This window comes from Mastigoproctus giganteus, chromosome 2, assembly GCF_048544385.1.
Source record: "Mastigoproctus giganteus isolate SK-2022 chromosome 2, ASM4854438v1, whole genome shotgun sequence".
Taxonomy (NCBI): domain Eukaryota; kingdom Metazoa; phylum Arthropoda; class Arachnida; order Uropygi; family Thelyphonidae; genus Mastigoproctus; species Mastigoproctus giganteus.
The window spans coordinates 5,559,991-5,579,433 of record NC_143576.1 but is presented as its reverse complement, the minus strand read 5'-3'; the positions used below and the strand labels follow the sequence as shown (position 1 = coordinate 5,579,433).

General features: G+C 38.8%; 1 protein-coding gene across 1 annotated transcript in view; it reads left to right on the top strand.

Moving 5' to 3' along the window:
• LOC150089132 (TBCC domain-containing protein 1-like) overlaps positions 1–19,443 on the top strand; it is a 219,297-nt gene that overhangs the window by 178,877 nt on the left and 20,977 nt on the right. Inside the window, exon 13 of the mRNA XM_090390345.1 lies at positions 5,945–6,045. Coding sequence (XP_090246471.1) covers positions 5,945–6,045 — 101 coding nt within the window. The remainder of the gene's footprint in view (positions 1–5,944; positions 6,046–19,443) is intronic.

Here is a 19,443-nt window from a genome sequence, read left to right as displayed (position 1 = left end):
CTGAGCAAGAGGCAGAATCCCATCAGCATTGAGCATGCTCAAGCCATTCAATGCTTTATACACCTATCAGATCACCTCGCTGGTGCCTAGTCTCCAGACACTGTAATTTGCAAAACTTAAGCCTTTCTTCGTAAGAGCACCTCTTTGTTCCATTCACTAATCTTGTTGCCCTTCTCTGTACTTGTTCCAGCAGCTCTACATCCTTCTTGAAATGAGGCCTCCAGACCTGTATACAGTACTCAAGGTGTGGCCTGACCATTGCCTTATACAAGGGAATAATCACCTCCTTATCCCTGCTAGAAAAATTCCTATATATCATTGACAATACACCATGAGCTACTCTTGCAGCCCGTCTGCACTGCTTAGAGAACTTCATATCTGCCTGCACAACCACCCCCAGGTCCCTTTCATTCTCTACCACTGTCAGTGTAGTACCACAGAGTTGATACGTTGCTCTGGGGTTGCTGTTTCCCATATGTAGTACTTTACATTTGTCAATGTTAAACTTCATTTGCCACCTCTCAGCCCATCTGCTCAACCTTTTCAGATCCTGTTGCAGCAGCATAGTGTCAGTAGTGTCCTTGACAACCCTGCCAACCTTTGTATCATCCGCAAACTTGGACATTAAGCTTGATATCCCATCATCAATATCATTTATAAATACAGAAAACAATAATGGACCCAATAGTGAACCTTGAGGGACTCCACTAATAACATTAGTCCATGATGAGCAGTGTCCACTGATTACCACTCTCTGTCTTCTCCCCCTCAACCACCCCTTTATCCATAGCAGCAATTTGCCTCCAATGCCACACTGCTCCAATTTGTGCAGCAGTCTTCCATGTGCAACAGTATCAAAAGCCTTTCAAGTATCAAAAGCAGTATCAAATAACTTTGATATTATATCAAAAGATATAATATCAAAGTTATTCCCTGCATCCAGTTCTTTTGTGACTGCATCATAGTATCCAATCAAATTGGTCAGGTAAGACTTCCCCTTAACAAAACCATGCTGTGTCCGAGCTATAACTGAAGTCTTGTCTAGATGATCCTGCAGTGCTTCTTTAACCAGTGCCTCTATTAATTTTCCTGGAACAGAAGTTAAACTCACAGGTCTATAAATACTTGTGTCAGGCTTTGATCCTCCTTTGTGAATTGGGGTCACATTTGCACATCTCCAGTGTGTGGGTACCTACCCTGAGTCCAAGGAAGCTCTCATAATTTATGGCTAAGGGTTTGCTTACTTCCTTTGCTGCCTCCTTTAATATAACTGGATAGATCCCATCCACCCCAGGTGCCTTTCTTGTGTTTATCTTCAACAATTTCTCCTCCACTTTACTCTCAGTTATTACAAGATTCTCTAGCTTACTGCCAGAGTTGCATCAGGCATCTCTCATATTGTGAAGTTGTACTTCATAACTGGGTTGTCACTATTGCAACACCAGGGTACCTGCCCACCCACCAAAGAGAAGCCAACAAGCTTTGAAATGGTGCCGTCTGTGTGGTGGTATCCGCTGAGAATAAATAACAATAGTCTTCTCCACTGGTGAATTGTTATTTATTCAGGGTAGTACAATACCATGGAAACTCGTTGTGAAGGCAGTCACAATATGAGATATAACCAAAACGATGTCAGTTTAATTAATTAATTAATTAATTAATTTAACTACTTTGGTAGATAACTATGTTAAAATGTTGAATTTGCACTAACCTATATATTAGTCATTCTACCTTGTAGCATGAGGCCTCTGCCCTTAAATACTTTATAGACTAACAGGTCTCTAATTACTTGTGTCGTCCTTTGATCTTTCTTTGTGAATTGGGGTCACATTTGCACATCTTCAGTCCATGGGTACCTCCCCTGAGTCCAAGGAAGCTCTCATAATTTAGGCTAAGAGTTTGCTTACTTCCTTTGCTGCCTTCTTTAATATAACTGGATTGATCTCATTCACCCCAGGTGCCTTTCTTATGTTTATCTTCAACAATTTCTCCTCCACTTTGCTCTCAGTTATTACAAATGATCTAGCTCACTGCCAGAGTTTAATTCTCTTCTGGCATTCCTCTCCCTGAATAACTCCTCATGTGTGAATGTAGATGCAAAATACTCATTTTGCATCTACATACTCATTTAGTTTGTTAGCTACATGAGCAGGATCAACAGTGGAACCATCGATACCTAGTGGACCAATCTGATTCATCCTCTTCCTTCTAGAGTTTACATAAGTAAAGAACTCTTTGCTGTTTTTGTTTGTGTCCTTCACCAAAGATTTCTCGTAATCTGCCTTTGCCTGCCTAACTTCCTTTGTGACTTGGTTACAGACCAGCTTATATCTATCATAGGCTTCTGTGTCACCCATTAATTTATATGTATCCCATGTATTTTTCTTCTCTGCCACGTGTCTCATTAGTTCATCTGACATCCATTTAGGCCTAAACCTTGAACAATATTTCTTAGTTAGTATGAAAAGCCTAGTGGCTTCCAAGATTAATTCTTTGAATACTTCCCATTTTGAATTGACTGTTGGTTACATCCTTTGTTGGTCCCACTGTATAGAATTTAAATACTGTTTCTGACCTCCGTAGTCGCCTTTACAAAAGCAAAAACCCTTCCTTTTACCCCAATGGTAGTTACCTCTTCGAGTAAATCCCACTTCAGCACACTGTGATCACTACCACCTAGTGGTTCCTTTATCTGCAGATTCTTAATGCATGAAGAATCACTACTGATAATCAGATCAAGAGTATTACTCCTTCTAGGTGCCTCCTGAACATATGTTTGTTTTTGCTTTAGTTTACCTTATTAAAGGGTTCTAACTACAATTTATTTGTTTTCCATTTGTTGGGTTTAAAACAGTAATTTTAATCTTATCATGAATACTGGATTCCTAGGCCTTTTTAACCTACAATTCATTGAATTAAAATGTAATGAAGAAGGCAAATATAAATTCGAAAAGTGTGGAATGGCTGAGTTGTCAGGATCAAAAACAACTAAACTTTTGTATCCACCAATGTGGTCTGAAATGGCCAAAATACTTCCTTTGTTTTTCAACGTCTTATATGGTTGAAAGTGGTTTTAGTTGAGTAAATAAAATATTAACAAAGAAAAGCAACTGAATTTATATATATTCAAGAGGAGACATTAAAATTAAACTTATTAACATCATACCAAACATTGAACTTTTAGCTAAGAAGCATCAGGCTCAGGGACCCCATTGAATAAAAAGAAAAAGTATAAAGTATTTTCTTGTTTAAATTTCATGGAGGTGATTAGGAAAAAAAATTGTCCAAAAAAGCCCTTTAGTGGGCAATAATTAAAAAAAAGGTTGAGAAACATTGATATGTATATTTATTTATTTTTTAATATCTTGGATTTTCTGATGTTAACTTTTGGACACTAGTCTAGTCATTGCTTAAATTCTTTAAAAATATTAGCATTAGCATTAGCATTAGTAGAGGCATTTGATGCAAGAAAGCAAGCTTATGCAGCATCAGCCAAAAAAAAAAAAAAAAACCCACTTCCACTTCACCCCTCTGTTCGTTCAAAATACCTGTCCAGCTGAGCCTTAAACTTATTTAGGCTATCAACCTCCACCACAAGGGATGGAAGTCTGTTCCACCAACCAACCACCCGCTGGCTAAAGGCAAATTTCCGCACGTCTATCCTACATCTGTCTTTCCTCAATTTGAATTTATGCCCTCTCAGGTGATTTTTCTGAGCTAGAGGAAGAATCCCATCAGCATTGAGCATGCTTAAACCATTCAAGGCTTTATACACCTCTATCAGATCACCTCGCTGGTGCCTAGTCTCCAGACACTGTAATTTGCAAAACTTAAGCCTTTCTTCGTAAGAGCACGCCTTTGTTCCATTCACTAATCTTGTTGCCCTTCTCTGTACTCGTTCCAGCAGCTCTACATCCTTCTTGAAATGAGGCCTCCAGACCTGTATACAGTACTCTAGGTGTGGCCTGACCATTGCCTTGTACAATGGAATAATCACCTCCTTATCCCTGCTGGAAAAATTCCTGTATATCATTGACAATACTCCATGAGCTACTCTTGCAGCCCGTCTGCACTGCTCAGAGAACTTCATATCTGCCTGCACAATCACCCCCAAGTCCCTTTCATTCTCTACCACTGTCAGTGTAGTACCACAGAGTTGATACGTTGCTCTGGGGTTGCTGTTTCCCATGTGTAGTACTTTACATATTGCAGATCAATATTGCAAACAGTGTGTGTGTGTGTTGTCTTAAATTTCAAAATATACTTTGTATAACTCATGAAGTTCCTGGATATATACAAAATAAATCTCACAGATGAGAGAGAGCATGAAATGTTACATATTGTTCAATATGGTTATTTGGAAGTCGTAGGCAAGTTTTGACACGATTAGTTGACAGATATTTGAAGTACATATTCAGTTGAACAAGGGATGTTATATTTTGTTTTTTTTTTTTTTTTTTGTTTTTTTTTGTTAATAGTGATACTCACACTAAAATATCCATGCTCAAGCAGTGTACCAATGTTAAAACAGTCAAATCATAACAATATTATCAGCATCAGTAGCTGACAGAATTTAATCATTTATATTAATAGAATCTGCAAAAGAGATCATCAAACCTTTACTATAATAATGAAAGCATCCTTGGTTTCATGGGAGGTCCCTCTGGCTTGGAGCTGTGAAATGTCTCTCTTATTCAGAATGGTGGTTCAAAAGGTGATTTGAATAATTACAGACCTGTAAGTTTGACTTCTGTTCTGCAGAAAATAATGGGGTCTGGATGTAAGGATTCTGTCTAGATGTAATAGAGGAACATATGGACAGAAATCAAATTATAAGGAATCATGGCATTAGCATTAGTAGAGGCATTTGATGCAAGAAAGCAAGCTTATGCAGCATCAGCCAAAAAAAATTCATCTGATTAACAAAGCATGGCTTTGTTAATCAGATGAATCAGACACGATCCATCTGATTAGTTACTATGAGGTTATAACAAATGAACTAGATGCTAAGAGTAATTTTGAAATCATTTACTTAAGCAGTAGCAAAGCTTTTTATACAGTTCACATGAATGTGGATAAACGTTAAGTGGAAGGAGACAGAGATGGTTATAAATACTCCTGTTCTTCATGGAACTAATGTCATAATCATGGCCCAGTGAGGTTCAGTATTGGGTCTTTTTATTTATAATTTTTTGAATTTTTTTTATACTTCACTTATGTGAAGTATATGGTTAGGATTCAATGAAACATAGCCAAGTATCTAAATGGCATGTGAGTTTCTGTAGGGTTGGTTAATGTGATATTGGAATTCTTGTTTTGACCACAAATGTTCAAATGTATTGTCTCCCTTCAAATTCATAACAGAAGGCTGGATTATACCAAAAGAGCTATTTGTTGAAGCAGCTATTCATCAGAAAGAGATGCTATAAGAATGGGTAGGGGAAAAGAAGAAAGCTCAGCAAAACTGGCTCCTGTGGCAGATTGTTGCATGACAATAAATCAAAAAAATGCATATTCATGTGGTAAAACTTTAATTAAACAGTAATGTGACTAAACATGAAATAACAGCATTAGAATATTTTCTCTTCTTATCGGATGTCACACCATGTGATGTTTTTTTTACTTTTCTTTTGAAGGATTAAACAATTTCTAAAACACAGATATAAGATACACTCTTACTTACTGTCACAAAAGTATAAAAGATCGTAGCATAAAATAGTTTCATATATTGTTTCCAGCAACATTAAAATTACAGGAAGAAAAAGGGTTGCTGTCCAAGGTATGCGTTTATTTATTTGGGGGATGGGAGGGAATAATTCCTAGAATTTTTCAGTGTGCTGCGTATTTCACTGTTAAGTAGTGTACATTGTTTTATAGTGTTAATTTGATTAATTTAATTTTTAACTTGTAAATATTTCATTGCTATTATTTTTTTTATTTTCAGATTCTGAAATGAAAGAATTAATATTTGATAACAATCATCTGCTTCCTCCTGCAGATTACTATCAGTACTCAATTCCTTTTCAAATGGAAGGAGAAACAAAAGTATGTTTTTCTTGTTTATATTTATCTTGAATAATTCAGTATTACAGATTTCAATATATAAATTAAATATTCATTGTGTGTCTTCCAAGTGGCTTGTGTTTTTCTTGTTGATCTGTTTTATCCTTATTTTAAGGTGAAGTATTTAATTTTTTTTTTACTAACTCTCTCACAAGAAACAAATTTAAAAAATTTTCTTTATATTTTGCTAATTGTGGTTCAAGTTACTATTATAAATAATACCTTTTTTCTTGTATTGTAGTATTATTGTAGTGTTGTAGTAGCTCTGACAGCATTTCCCTGTTTGTGTGTAACCAGAGAAATGCTGTCCCTTGGATTGAGACTATATGACTTGATACTATAAATTGCATGAACAGATATAGGGGAAATAAAAAAAATTATAACTATCTTCATTTGAAGCTGAGCTTCTCACAACAAACAAATTTTAAATTTTGATCTAGATGTAAGAACTAATTATACTTTAAGTTAAGTTACTATTAGAAATAATACCTTTTTGTGTTGTAATGCTTATAGTAATTAGTGTAATAACTTTGGTGCCAGCTCTCAAAGGCAGCTGAATAGTAATATTGCGCCTAGGTCTTCTTTCTCCCACCTCCAAATTGGCAGTTTTCCCCTCACTACCTCAGTAACACCAGCAAATATTCTTGAATCTTTTCTATTTAAGTTGTTCCATCCCTGTAAAAGCAGGGCCCCTCAATTGGTATGGGTCATTCTGGGAAAAATTCTATCCTATTAAGCCATTTAATATCTTTGGCCAGAATTAATTGAGAAAGTTCTCATTATGTACTCCCTGCTATTTTGCATTTAGCCCTAACTTGCAGTTTTTTTTTCTCAACACTGTCTCATACCTGTGTAGTTAATCATGAGAGACTACCTATGCTTAATATTATTAGTAACAGCATGTAAAATTACATCTTTTTTTGTGCCCTTAAAAGATAACTGTTGTACAGTATCCTTAACTTTTGCTCCTTGAAGGTACCCTGGTCTTATTCCACCTATCCTATTTCCATAAAATATTTTCTATTTCTCTGAAATAGTCACTGAAAGTAGTTGCCTCCTGTGGCATTAGCACCTTTTGCCTTTTGTTATCCCACCACACTGTCTGATTTAAGTGATTTAACAGAGTGTAGATGGAAATAGACAACAGCGAGATTAAATCTGAGGCCATGTATATTTGTGAAATGAATTAAAATGTTTTTATGTTTTTGGAAGGTTTAGTTCTTTTTGCAGATAAGTTTGTTCCATTAATGTTACTGTCTTACCAATCCATTTCCATTGATTTAAATGGATCTTGAATACCAAAACTGGTTTGGGCTAATGTTGGAAGTGGAATTCCCCAAGGACCACTGTTGTTTCTGATTTTCATGAATGACATTCACAAATGGATACAGGGTATAATGCCAAGATATGCAAATGTCAAGATTGGGAAAATAATTATTTTCCAATCTTGGTACTAATCTTCCCTGCTTGGTAATGATCATTACCAAGCAGTTCCTCTTCAGGACAACTTAGACTGCAAGGATGGTCAGAGAAGTGGCAAAACATAGGCAACATCAGAAGGCAAGGTATTGCCTTCAGTGCTTTCAGTCCTCTGCCAGGGCCAGCTCTGTGTACACTCAACAACCACTTCTCCTCCATATTTCCCCTCCCTCCAGCATTCCTGTGTCATCTTCCCATATCACCATCCCCTCTTAATTTATGTATTAAAACGTAGAAATTCTCAAATCTCCTTCTAGGCCAATTTCCTCTCAACTTTTCCCTCCATCACGTCCTTTATCAACCCTTCACCTTGCAACACATGTTCAATCCAATTTCTCATTCTGTCTTCTGATTATTTCAGTCAAACATCTCCTCTCACCTGCCCAAAACCTTCTCATCTCTCACTCTATCAACCACATCTTATCATTTTCATCCTCCTCCATACCCACATCTCAAATTTTCCAGTCTTTTAATATTTTCCATTCTCAGTGTCCATGTCTCTGCTCCATAAAGCTCCACTCCATACAAGATATCTTACTAATTTTTTCCTTAAAGCAATCCCTAATTTCCCACATAATTATATTTTTATTTGCATTTCAAAAGCTTTTTTACCTGCTGTTTCTATTTTTATTTCTCTGTTGCTCTTTGCGTCTTCCACCATTAGTTTTCCCAAATACCTGTACTCACTCACCTGTTCCATTTTCTACCTCTAATTTCAATATTTAATTTGTACATTTCTCATAATCTTTGTTTTCTCGATATTTATTCTCTTTGCAAGCCTATCACAACTTAGCATTAGCATTAGTAGAGGCATTTGATGCAAGAAAGCAAGCTTATGCAGCATCAGCCAAAAAAAAAAAAAAAAAAAAAACCACTCCCATTTCACCCCTCCGTTCATTCGAAATACCTGTCCAGTTGAGCTTTAAATTTGTTTAGGCTATCAACTTCAACAACAAGTGATGGAAGTCGGTTCCACCAACCAACCACCCACTGGCCAAAGGCAAATTTCCGCACATCTATCCGACATCCGTCCTTCCTCAATTTGAATTTATGCCCTCTGAGGTGATTATTCTGAGCAAGATGAAGAATCCCATTGGCATTGAGCATGCTCAAACCATTCAAAGCCTTATACACCTCTATCAGATCACCTCGCCGGTGCCTAGTCTCCAGACTCTGTAATTTGCAAAACTTAAGCCTTTCTTCGTAAGAGCAACCCTTTGTTCCATTCACTAATCTTGTTGCCCTTCTCTGTACCCGTTCCAGCAGCTCTACATCCTTCTTGAAATGAGGCCTCCAGACCTGTATACAGTACTCAAGATGTGGCCTAACCATTGCCTTATACAAGGGAATAATCACCTCCTTATCCCTGCTAGAAAGATTCCTGTATATCATTGACAAGACACCATGAGCTACTCTTGCAGCTCGTCTGCACTGCTCAGAGAACTTCATATCTGCCTGCACAATTACCCCCAGGTCCTTTTCATTCTCCACCACTGTCAGTGTAGTACCGCAGAGTTGATACGTTGCTCTGGGGTTACTGTTTCCCATATGTAGTACTTTACATTTGTCAATGTTAAACTTCATTTGCCACCTCTCAGCCCATCTGTTCAACCTATCCAGATCCTGTTGCAGCAGCATAGCATCAGTAGTGTCCTTAATGACCCTGCCAACCTTTGTATCATCTGCAAACTTGGACATTAAACTTGATATACCATCATCAATATCATTCATAAACACCGAAAACAACAACGGACCCAACACTGAACCTTGAGGAACTCCACTAATAACATTAGTCCACGTTGAGCAGTGTCCATTGATTACCACTCTCTGTCTTCTGCCACTCAACCATCCCCTTATCCATAGCAGCAATTTGCCTCCAATACCACACTGCTCCAATTTGTGCAGCAGTCTTCCATGTGCAACAGTATCAAAAGCCTTTCTAAGATCCAAATATATAATATCAAAGTTATTCCTTGCATCCAGTTCTTTTGTGACTACATCATAGTATCCAATCAAATTGGTCAGGCAAGACCTGCCCTTAACAAAACCATGCTGCGTCTGAGCTATAACTGAATTCTTGTCTAGATGATTCTGCAGTGCTTCTTTAACCAGTGCCTCCATTAATTTACCTGGAACAGAAGTTAAACTAACAGGTCTATAATTACTTGTGTCAGCCTTTGATCCTCCTTTGTGAATTGGGGTTACATTTGCACATCTCCAGTCTATGGGTACCTCCCCTGAGTCCAAAGAAGCTCTCATAATTATGGCTAGGGGTTTGCATACTTCCTTTGCTGCCTCCTTTAATATAACTGGATAGATCCCATCCACCCCAGGTGCCTTTTTTATGTTTATCCTCAACAATCTCTCCTCCACTTTCCTCTCAGTTATTACAAAATCATCCAGCTCACTGCCAATGTTTACTTTACCTACATCATTCTCCTTCCTGAATAACTCCTCATGCGTGAATGTAGATGCAAAATACTTGTTTAGATTGTTAGCCACCTGAGCAGGATCCTCAACTGTTGAACCATCAATATCCAGTGGACCAATCTGATTCATTCCTTTCCTTCTCGAGTTCAAATATGTAAAGAACTCTTTTCTGTTTTTCTTTGCATCCTTTGCCAAGGATTTTTCGTAGTCTGCCTTTGCCTGCCTAATCTCCTTTGTGACTTGGTTACAGACCAACTTATATCTATCATAGGCTTCCATGTCACCCATTAATTTGTATGTATCCCATGCATTTTTCTTCTCTGCCACATGTCTCATTAGTTCATCTGGCAACCATTTAGGCCTAAACCTTGTACAATATTTCTTAGTTGGTATGTAAAGCCTGGTAGCCTCCAAGATTAGTTCCTTGAATGCTTCCCATTTTGAGTTTGCTGTTGGTAACATCATCAGTTGGTCCCACTGTATAGAATTTAAATACTGTCTCAGACCATCATAGTCGCCTTTACGAAAACAAAAACCCTTCCCTTTACCTCTGATGGTAGTTACCTCCTTGAGTAAATCCCACTTCAACACACTGTGATCACTGCCACCTAGTGGTTCATTTATCTGCAGATTCTTAATGCATGAAGAATCACTACTGATAATCAGATCAAGAGTATTGCTCCCTCTTGTTGCCTCACGAACATGCTGATGTAGAAAACAATCATCCAATAAATCCACAAAAGCCTTGCTAGTGTGCGAGTGACCAACCCACAAATTCCAGTCAATATCTGGGAAATTAAAATCCCCCATTATAAGACTCTCTGATTTACTGGCCCACTCTATTTCCCTGTACAATATCTTATGATACTCATCAGAGTCATTAGGCCTATAGCACACTCCTACTCTCAATTTTGATTTCCCTATGCTTATGTCACACCAAACTGGCTCGACACTGCCCTGTCCATCGATGTCGACTGGCTTCACTTCCTTGGACTTTGTGTTTCTTAATTAATAGCATAACCCCTCCTCCCCTCCTGTCCTGTCTATCTTTTCTATACACATTGTATTCCCCAAATTCCAGTTCTGCATTACTTATATCTGTGTGACACCACGTCTCTGATATCCCAACAATATCTGCGTTTGATGTTTTGAGCAATACCTCAAATTCATCAAATTTATTTACCAAACTCCTAGCATTGGTGTACACGCAGGTATACATGCACCTGTTTCTTGGATCTTAGAAAGGCTTTTGATACTGTTGCATATGGAAGACTGCTACACAAATTGGAGCAGTGTGACATTGGAGGCAAATTGCTGCTATGGATAAAGGGGTGGTTGAGGGGGAGAAGACAGAGAGTGGTAATCAATGGACACTGCTCATCATGGACTGATGTTATTAGTGGAGTCCCTCAGGGCTCAGTGTTGGGTCCATTATTGTTTTCTGTATTTATAAATGATATTGATGATGGTATATCGGGATTAATGTCCAAGTTTGCAGACGATACAAAGGTTGGCAGGGTTGTCAAGGACACTACTGACACTATGCTTCTGCAACAGGATCTGGAAAGGTTGAGCAGATGGGCTGAGAGGTGGCAAATGAAGTTTAACATTGGCAAATGTAAAGTACTACACATGGGAAACAGCAACCCCAGAGCAACGTATCAACTCTATGGTACAACACTGACAGTGGTAGAGAATGAAAGGGACTTGGGGGTGGTTGTGCAGGCAGATATGAAGTTCTCTGAGCAGTGCAGACGGGCTGCAAGAGTAGCTCATGGAGTATTGTCAATGATATACAGGAATTTTTCCAGCACGGATAAGGAGGTGATTATTCCATTGTATAAGGCGATGGTCAGGCCACACCTAGAGTACTGTATACAGGTCTGGAGGCCTCATTTCAAGAAGGATGTAGAGCTGCTGGAACGAGTACAGAGAAGGGCAACAAGATTAGTGAATGGAACAAAGGGGTGCTCTTACGAAGAAAGGCTTAAGTTTTGCAAATTACAGTGTCTGGAGACTAGGCACCAGCGAGGTGATCTGATAGAGGTGTATAAAGCCTTGAATGGTTTAAGCATGCTGATGGGATTCTTCCTCTAGCTCAGAATAATCACCTGAGAGGGCATAAATTCAAATTGAGGAAAGACAGATGTAGGATAGATGTGCGGAAATTTGCCTTTAGCCAGCGGGTGGTTGGTTGGTGGAACAGACTTCCATCCCTTGTGGTGGAGGTTGATAGCCTAAATAAGTTTAAGGCTCAGCTGGACAGGTATTTTGAACGAACAGAGGGGTGAAGTGGAAGTGGTTTTTTTTTTTTTTTTTTTTTTTTGGCTGATGCTGCATAAGCTTGCTTTCTTGCATCAAATGCCTCTACTAATGCTAATACTAATGCTATTCTTAGCTACCCTAACACAACCCATGTGTTTACTTGTACCGCAATGACTACCAGCAGTCTTTTAACTAATCCTTTTCTGCAGTCTTTTCTCAGACTCTGCCACCAGTACTATATCATCTGCAAACCTAACACTCAATAACCTTGTTCCCTCATTCCCCATCTCACCCCTCTTCCTGACCCTACACTTTCAGTATTATCTTGTCCTATTCTAACTATTACTTTTTATCCCCATGAATAGTAAATTATGATTTACTAATCATTCTTTTGTCCTTCCAGTCCACTCATGTCCTTTCCAGTATATTCAATAATTTAACCCTATCTATCCAATCAAAAGCCTTCTCCAAATCTATAAAACATATACAAACATGTAACATTATTCACTTCCAGATGTCTTTCTGTCAACAGTCTCATCATATCTGTTGCATTCCTTGTTTCCCCCTTTCTCCATGAGATTCCTGCTTTTTGTGCAGTATTTGTGTCGTGTAAGATTAATATGGCCTATAATTGTGTGAATAGTCTGGATGACTTCTGTTACATATGTGGAGAAGTCACGTTAGCTTCAAGAAAAGAGTCTCTTAACTTGAGCCACGAAAAAGGCCTACTTCTTGTACTTGAGTATAAAGTAGGTGACCAGGACAACAGTTGGTCTCCACACATGCTGCACTACCTGTTCATCAAAACTCAGTGTGTGGGTGAATTGAAAGGGATGTTTTATGCCTTTTGCAGTGCCCATGATATGGAGGGAGCCAACAAATCGTGTCACAGACTGTTATTTCTGAACGGTGCCTCCTATTAGAAAAGGGATGACAATGAAGAAAAATTGAACAGTGAAGTACTACCTATTTCTGAACCACTCTACAGTTTTTCTGTTCACTCTGATGAAGATGAAGACACTGATGAACATCAACTTGATATACAAGAAGTACAGTAGCGATCTACGTCAGTGGATCCACCATTTTGTCCAAACCTTTATCCTTCTGAACCACATAAGGGCACAAAGTGAGCTTGATGATCTCATCAGGCATCTTGAACTGCCGAAGAATAAGGCAGAGCTTTTGGCCTCAAAACTACAACAGTGGAATCTTCTAGATCATTCTGTGAAAGTGACAACATTTCATACTCAAAAGAAGACTATAATAAATTCTATCAAACAGAAGGTGAATTCATTGTTTGTAAGGATGTTGATGGTCATGCAGCAATGAACATGAGGCACATTCCCGAAGAATGGCAACTATTCATAGACGCTTCTAAGGTAACCTTAAGGCTGTGTTATTACATAATAGAAATATGCTGCCTTCAATACCTCTTCCATATGCCATCCACAAAAAAGAAACACGTGCAAACATGGAGAACATCCTCTTAGGTGTATACTATCAGAAGTATGAGTGGCAGATATGTAGTGATTTGAAGGTAATTGCCATTTTATTAGGACTACAAAAGGGTTACACTAAGTATTGGTGCTTTCTCTGTGAGTGGAATAGTCATGCCAAGAATTTAGTATTAGTATTAATGGCCATAGGGTGCAAGGATGCCTAAGGCTTATGCTGCACCAGCCAAAAAAAAAAAGAGTAAAATAGTATATAAAATAAATAATTAATAAAACAAACAAAAAAAAATTAACAATCTATGCATTTCCCTCCTCCCGTAGGTAACTAACCAGCTACCTTTGAATTTCCCAAAACTGTCAGCCTCAACCACCCATGTAGGAACTTATTCCAGTAATTTATAACTCACTGGCTAAAATAAAACTACCTACAATTCAGTCTAAACTTTCCTCCCCATAGCTTGAATTTATGGTCCCTAGTTCTAGAATCATTTATAACCGTGAAAATTTTGTCCTTATTCATTTTACTTTTGCTGCTCAGAGCCTTCAACACCTCAATCAAGTCTCTTTTAAGGTGCCTAGTTTCCAAGCTGTGCAACCCACATATTCGAAGTCTTTCCTCATATGGATGCCCTTTTGCTGATCTTACCAACCCACCTGTGGACCCTTTCAAGAAGTTCGATGTCTTTTTTTAGGTGTGGTCTCTGTACTTGAACACAGTATTCCAAGTGTAGTTGTAACATAGCCTCATATAATGGGATTATGACATTCTTATCTCTATTATCAAATGTCAGAGAAGTGGCATAGCTGCCACTTCTCTGACCATCCCTGAAATCTATCTAGGTCACTCTGAAGAAGCTCTGCTTGGTGGCAATCATTAACTACTCTACTGATCTTTACATTATCTGCAAATTTAGATGTCATGCTCTCTATCCCTTCATCGATGTCATTTAAGGATATGCAGTATACTATGAGAAGAGAAGTTGACCTCAACGAAAATCATTAACAACTGGAATGAAGAACATAGCATTTGAACCTCTGATAGATCTAAATCAAGGTTTGCTTCCACCACTCCACATCAAACTGGGGCTCATGAAAGATTTTGTGAAAGCTTTGGAAGTGAATGGTCCTGCATTCACATACTTGCAAGAGAAATTCCCAAGACTTAGTACAGAGAAGATTTAGACAGGTGTTTTCATTGGTCCACAAATAAGGCAACTTTTCAAAGGTGAACAGTTGTAATGTGTCCTTAGTGATAGCAAGAATTCAGCATGGAAAGCCTTTCAAAATATTTCAACTGATTTTCTAGGAAATGCTAAAGCCGGCAATTACAGGCAGCTCGTGGAAGATCTCATTACTTCTTACTACACAAGCCCCACACTAAAAAAAAAAAAAAAAAAAATTAACTCTACCCCGCATAACTTATATCTCTTTCAGCCTGACCCAATTTCTAGTGTTTCCCCCCCCCCCACCACCACCACTTTTTTTTTTAGGTCCTAGCCACTGAAATCCCAGAAAATTAGGTGGCAGGACCTGCCAGAGTAAATAGTAAATCTCTAAAATACTGGTGTACCTGGTCTGCCTCCATGAGGTATAGTGTGGGCAACGGTGGGTCTAATTTGAGATCCAACGGCTAAAAGACCAGATGAACAACAGTACAAAACATTACACACCACAATATCCATACAATTTTAAACCTCTGGCCTCTACAGTGTTCTGTATCACACCACAATGTATACTATGCAGAGATGGGGGGAACCCCTGGTGCCATTAGACCCTAAACATACTATACACTATACACTATTTTTCTTACGAAAAACTGGGGTGCATCATGTCATTGAGGATGCATTTCTTGCACTCACACCTGATTTCTTCCTACCAAACTGTTGTGCTGTCAGCGATGAACATGGTGAGTGCTGCCATTTAAGCTGATTATTGTTGGATGGTGAAAAGGGATGCTCCTGAAGCTGAATACAAGCAAAAGGCAAAAAAGGTCCCATGTTTCATACAAGTATGTTCATAGCTATATCCAACTGCCATATAAATAAAAAAAAAATACCTTGTATAAATACAGGGTTGTTAAAATTAAAGTATTCCTTTGTAGAGGGCTCTGGAGCAAGTTCTAAGGCTCATACTGAAGAGAAATGTGGACAACAGGTACAATAAAGAATGCGCTTGGCATTTATTGGAAAAAAAATTAGTTACAAAATTTGTCACAATATGGTGCTGTGGCAATACAAATCACTTTAACAGCACTACAATTGTTCAGTGTGTCCTCCATTTTGGTTAGCAACAGTTTCCATTTGAAGAACAGCATTTTCTACAGTGGAATGTAACATGTCAACTGGAATAGCCAGCACATGATGTCTAATGCTGTCCTTCAGATTTGCCAGAGTTTGACATCCTTCCTGATACACCTGGTTCTTCAAAAAACCCCACAACCAGAAGTTGCATGGGGTGAGGTTTGGTGATCGGGGTGACCAAGATGGCTGGAAACAACTGCTGATGATCCGTTTGTCTGTAAAGTGCTGTCTCAGCAACATTTAGACACAACGGTGGATGTGGAGTGGTACACCATCCTGCATGAATATGGTATCCTGAAGGCACCCATATTGTTGCAGCTCTGGTATTGCAAAATTTGCAGGGTCCGGGGTCCAGTCGGTTTTACCTGTTAAAAAAAATATGGCCCAATCATGAATGTGGCCATAAATCCACACCACACTCTCACTTTTGGAGAATGCAACGGGACCTCTTGGATAACTCGAGGGATTTCTGTTGCCCAAATGCGACAGTTGTGCGTATTCACTTGTCCATTTAAGCAGAAGTGGGCTTCATCACTCCAAAGGATGTTCCATGGCCAAGTGACATTCACTGTCATTCGCACCAGAAACTGAAGTGCATATGTGAAACGAATATCTGTATCACCATGCTTTAGCTGCTGTAGCATGTGCATCTTGTAAGGCTAGCGTCCACTTCACGAGAAACAGCTGGCACACTTGCGCTACCAAATGGAGATTGACTTGATAAATCCATGACAGCCATAGCCACATCTTAAACACGAGAGGAGTCCATGCATTTTTGACCTCTAGCAGGCAAACATCTATTGTATGATTTTGAAGAGACTGCTTTGCTTTTATACAGTCCAGTACAGCTGAGAAGTGGCATTGTGGCAATAACTTAGGATTAGGCAAATAATGTAAGTTATTTGCATAATCGTAACTAAGATATTTACGCGCCATACAGTGACAAATTTTGTAACTAATTTTTTTTTTCCCAATAAATAGCGAGTGTATTCTTTATTGTACCTGTTGTCCAAATTTCTCTTCAATATGAGCCTTAGAACTCTCTTCATAGCCCTCTATAAGGGATACTTTAATTTTAACAACCTTGTATAAAAAAACTGCTTTTTTTGAACACAAGAGGCAATCTGTCCATTTTTAGAGGCAATCTGTCCATTACTAAATATTTCCATGTTTAGCACCCCAAAATCTTTAAAGTAAACTTACTTTTATGCTCGGAACAAGATATGGCCAAAAATTTGTTATTCAGTGTTATTAGTTTTCCAGTAAATAAAGATTATTTGTAGATATGCTGGTGTCTGGATTTTAATGGTAGGCCAATGTGTATACAGGGTGCCTCAAAAATATTGGTACAAACGTTTAGGGGAGGTAGGTAACATCTAAAGAAATGTGAATCGCATAGGAACCCATAACCGGAAACGTCACCGTAAGTCGGTAGACGGTGCAGTAGTTGCCGCACGAAGACCATGCATCGATATACGAACAGTGAGCTGGCAGACATGCACTTAGTGTATGGATTAGCAGAGGGCATTGGACGAGCCGCTCAATGAATTTATGGAGAATGCTTCCCAGACAGAGGGTGCCTCCGTAGCCAGGTGGGAAGGAGCAGCAGTGCATAGCACACGCTTCTTGATTAGACCGAGGTTCGAGCCCGTCACCACCAAATATGGAGGATGCTGAAAGGTCAGGGAATGACCACCGCATATTCCCGGAGCAATATGGCCTTAGTTGCTAATGCTCCTAAAAACCAAATAATAACAACAACAACAACAATCCCAGACATACATGTACCGGACCACCGTTTGTTTGCGCGTGTGCATCAAAATTTGTGCGATTATGGGTCATTTAGAGGTAACAGAAGTAGTGTGGGCAGACCACGTTCGACGCGAACTCCTGCCATGGAAAAAAGTGTGTTGAATGCCATCCAGAATAATACTACTACCAGCACACGTGACTTTGCCTTTGCCTTAGGAGTGTCTCATTGCAGTGTACAGCGTGTCTGGCACGACAATTCCTTACACCCTTTTTCTCCAAAGGGTTCAGTTACTGCTCCCCCAAGATCATCCTGCATGTGTGGCTTTTGTGCAGTGGTTTCTCCAAGAAAGTGTTTGACTTGAATTTTTCAGCCTATGTTTTGTTCACGGATGAGGCTTATTTCACTCGGGACGGCTTATTCAATCAGCACAATACTCATGTGTGGGCTCACGACAATCCACATGGTGTGCACCCCCATGCGGTACAACATCGCTTCGCAATAAATGCGTAGGCAGGTATCGTTGGTGACTGCCTAGTCAGCCCATACCTGTTACTATCCCGCATGAACTCCGCTAAATATCGGATCTTTCTTGAACAAGTTCTACCAGGGTTACTTGATGATGTTCCAGCAAATGTGACGCAACATTTGGTTTCAACATGACAGAGTACCTGCCCATTATGGAAGGTGTGTTCGTGACCATTTGAACAGACGTTTTGGGGGGTCGATGGATTGGCCGTGTTGGATCCGTTGCCTGGCCCCCACGCTCACCTGATTTATCGAGTCTTGATTTCTTTCTGTGGGGGGCCCTCAAATCTATTGTGTATGAATCGCCTGTGGAGATGGAAATGGATCTTGTGGCGAGACTCGTCTACGCTGCCGCTACTGTCAAAGAAACTCCAGGTGTGTTTGACCGTGTCCACCAATCCATGCTGCGTCGGTGTCATCACGTCTCATGGTGGAACCTTCGAGCATCTGTTGTAACATCATGAAATGCATCCATCTCATACTCCAAATAAATGTTTGCCACTAATGTTTGTTTTTTACTGTCTTGTGTCATTTCTGCTTCTTGTGCCTCTGCTACTACTTTCCCGTGATGTTTCTGGTTATGGGTTCCTATGCGATTCACATTCCTTTAAATGTTACCTACCTCCCCTAAATGTTTGTACCAATATTTTTGAGACACCCTGTATATATGACTGATGTAGCTGGTTAACAAGGGAGTACAGTAGTACATTCATTTCACTTGCCTATGGTTCCAACTTATGTGACTGCTAAATGTGGTTCTTGTATTCTTTATTTTGTAAATTCCTTTGATCCTATGTTGCCATCCCAAAGTATAAATAGAAAATTTATTTTATTTATTTATCTATATATCATGCATTTCATGATTCAATGAAATTTGAATCACAAAACACATAATATGTATATGCATGAAATGCATGATTCTTTAAATTTTTCCTGTGAAAGAATTTTAGATTTGCATGACCTAACATTACTCTACATTATTGCAAATTTTGTGTTAGTTTATTACTATCCAAATTATTAAAATATGATTTTCTATATCAGACATATTCATTGTACTATGCTGACTTGCTTTTTAAGGGATAACATTGCTGAATCTATTTGTAAATGAGATTTCATAGTCTAGTAATGGGTGTTATGTGCTGTTTACAAAAATTCGCTGTAATTAAATATACCC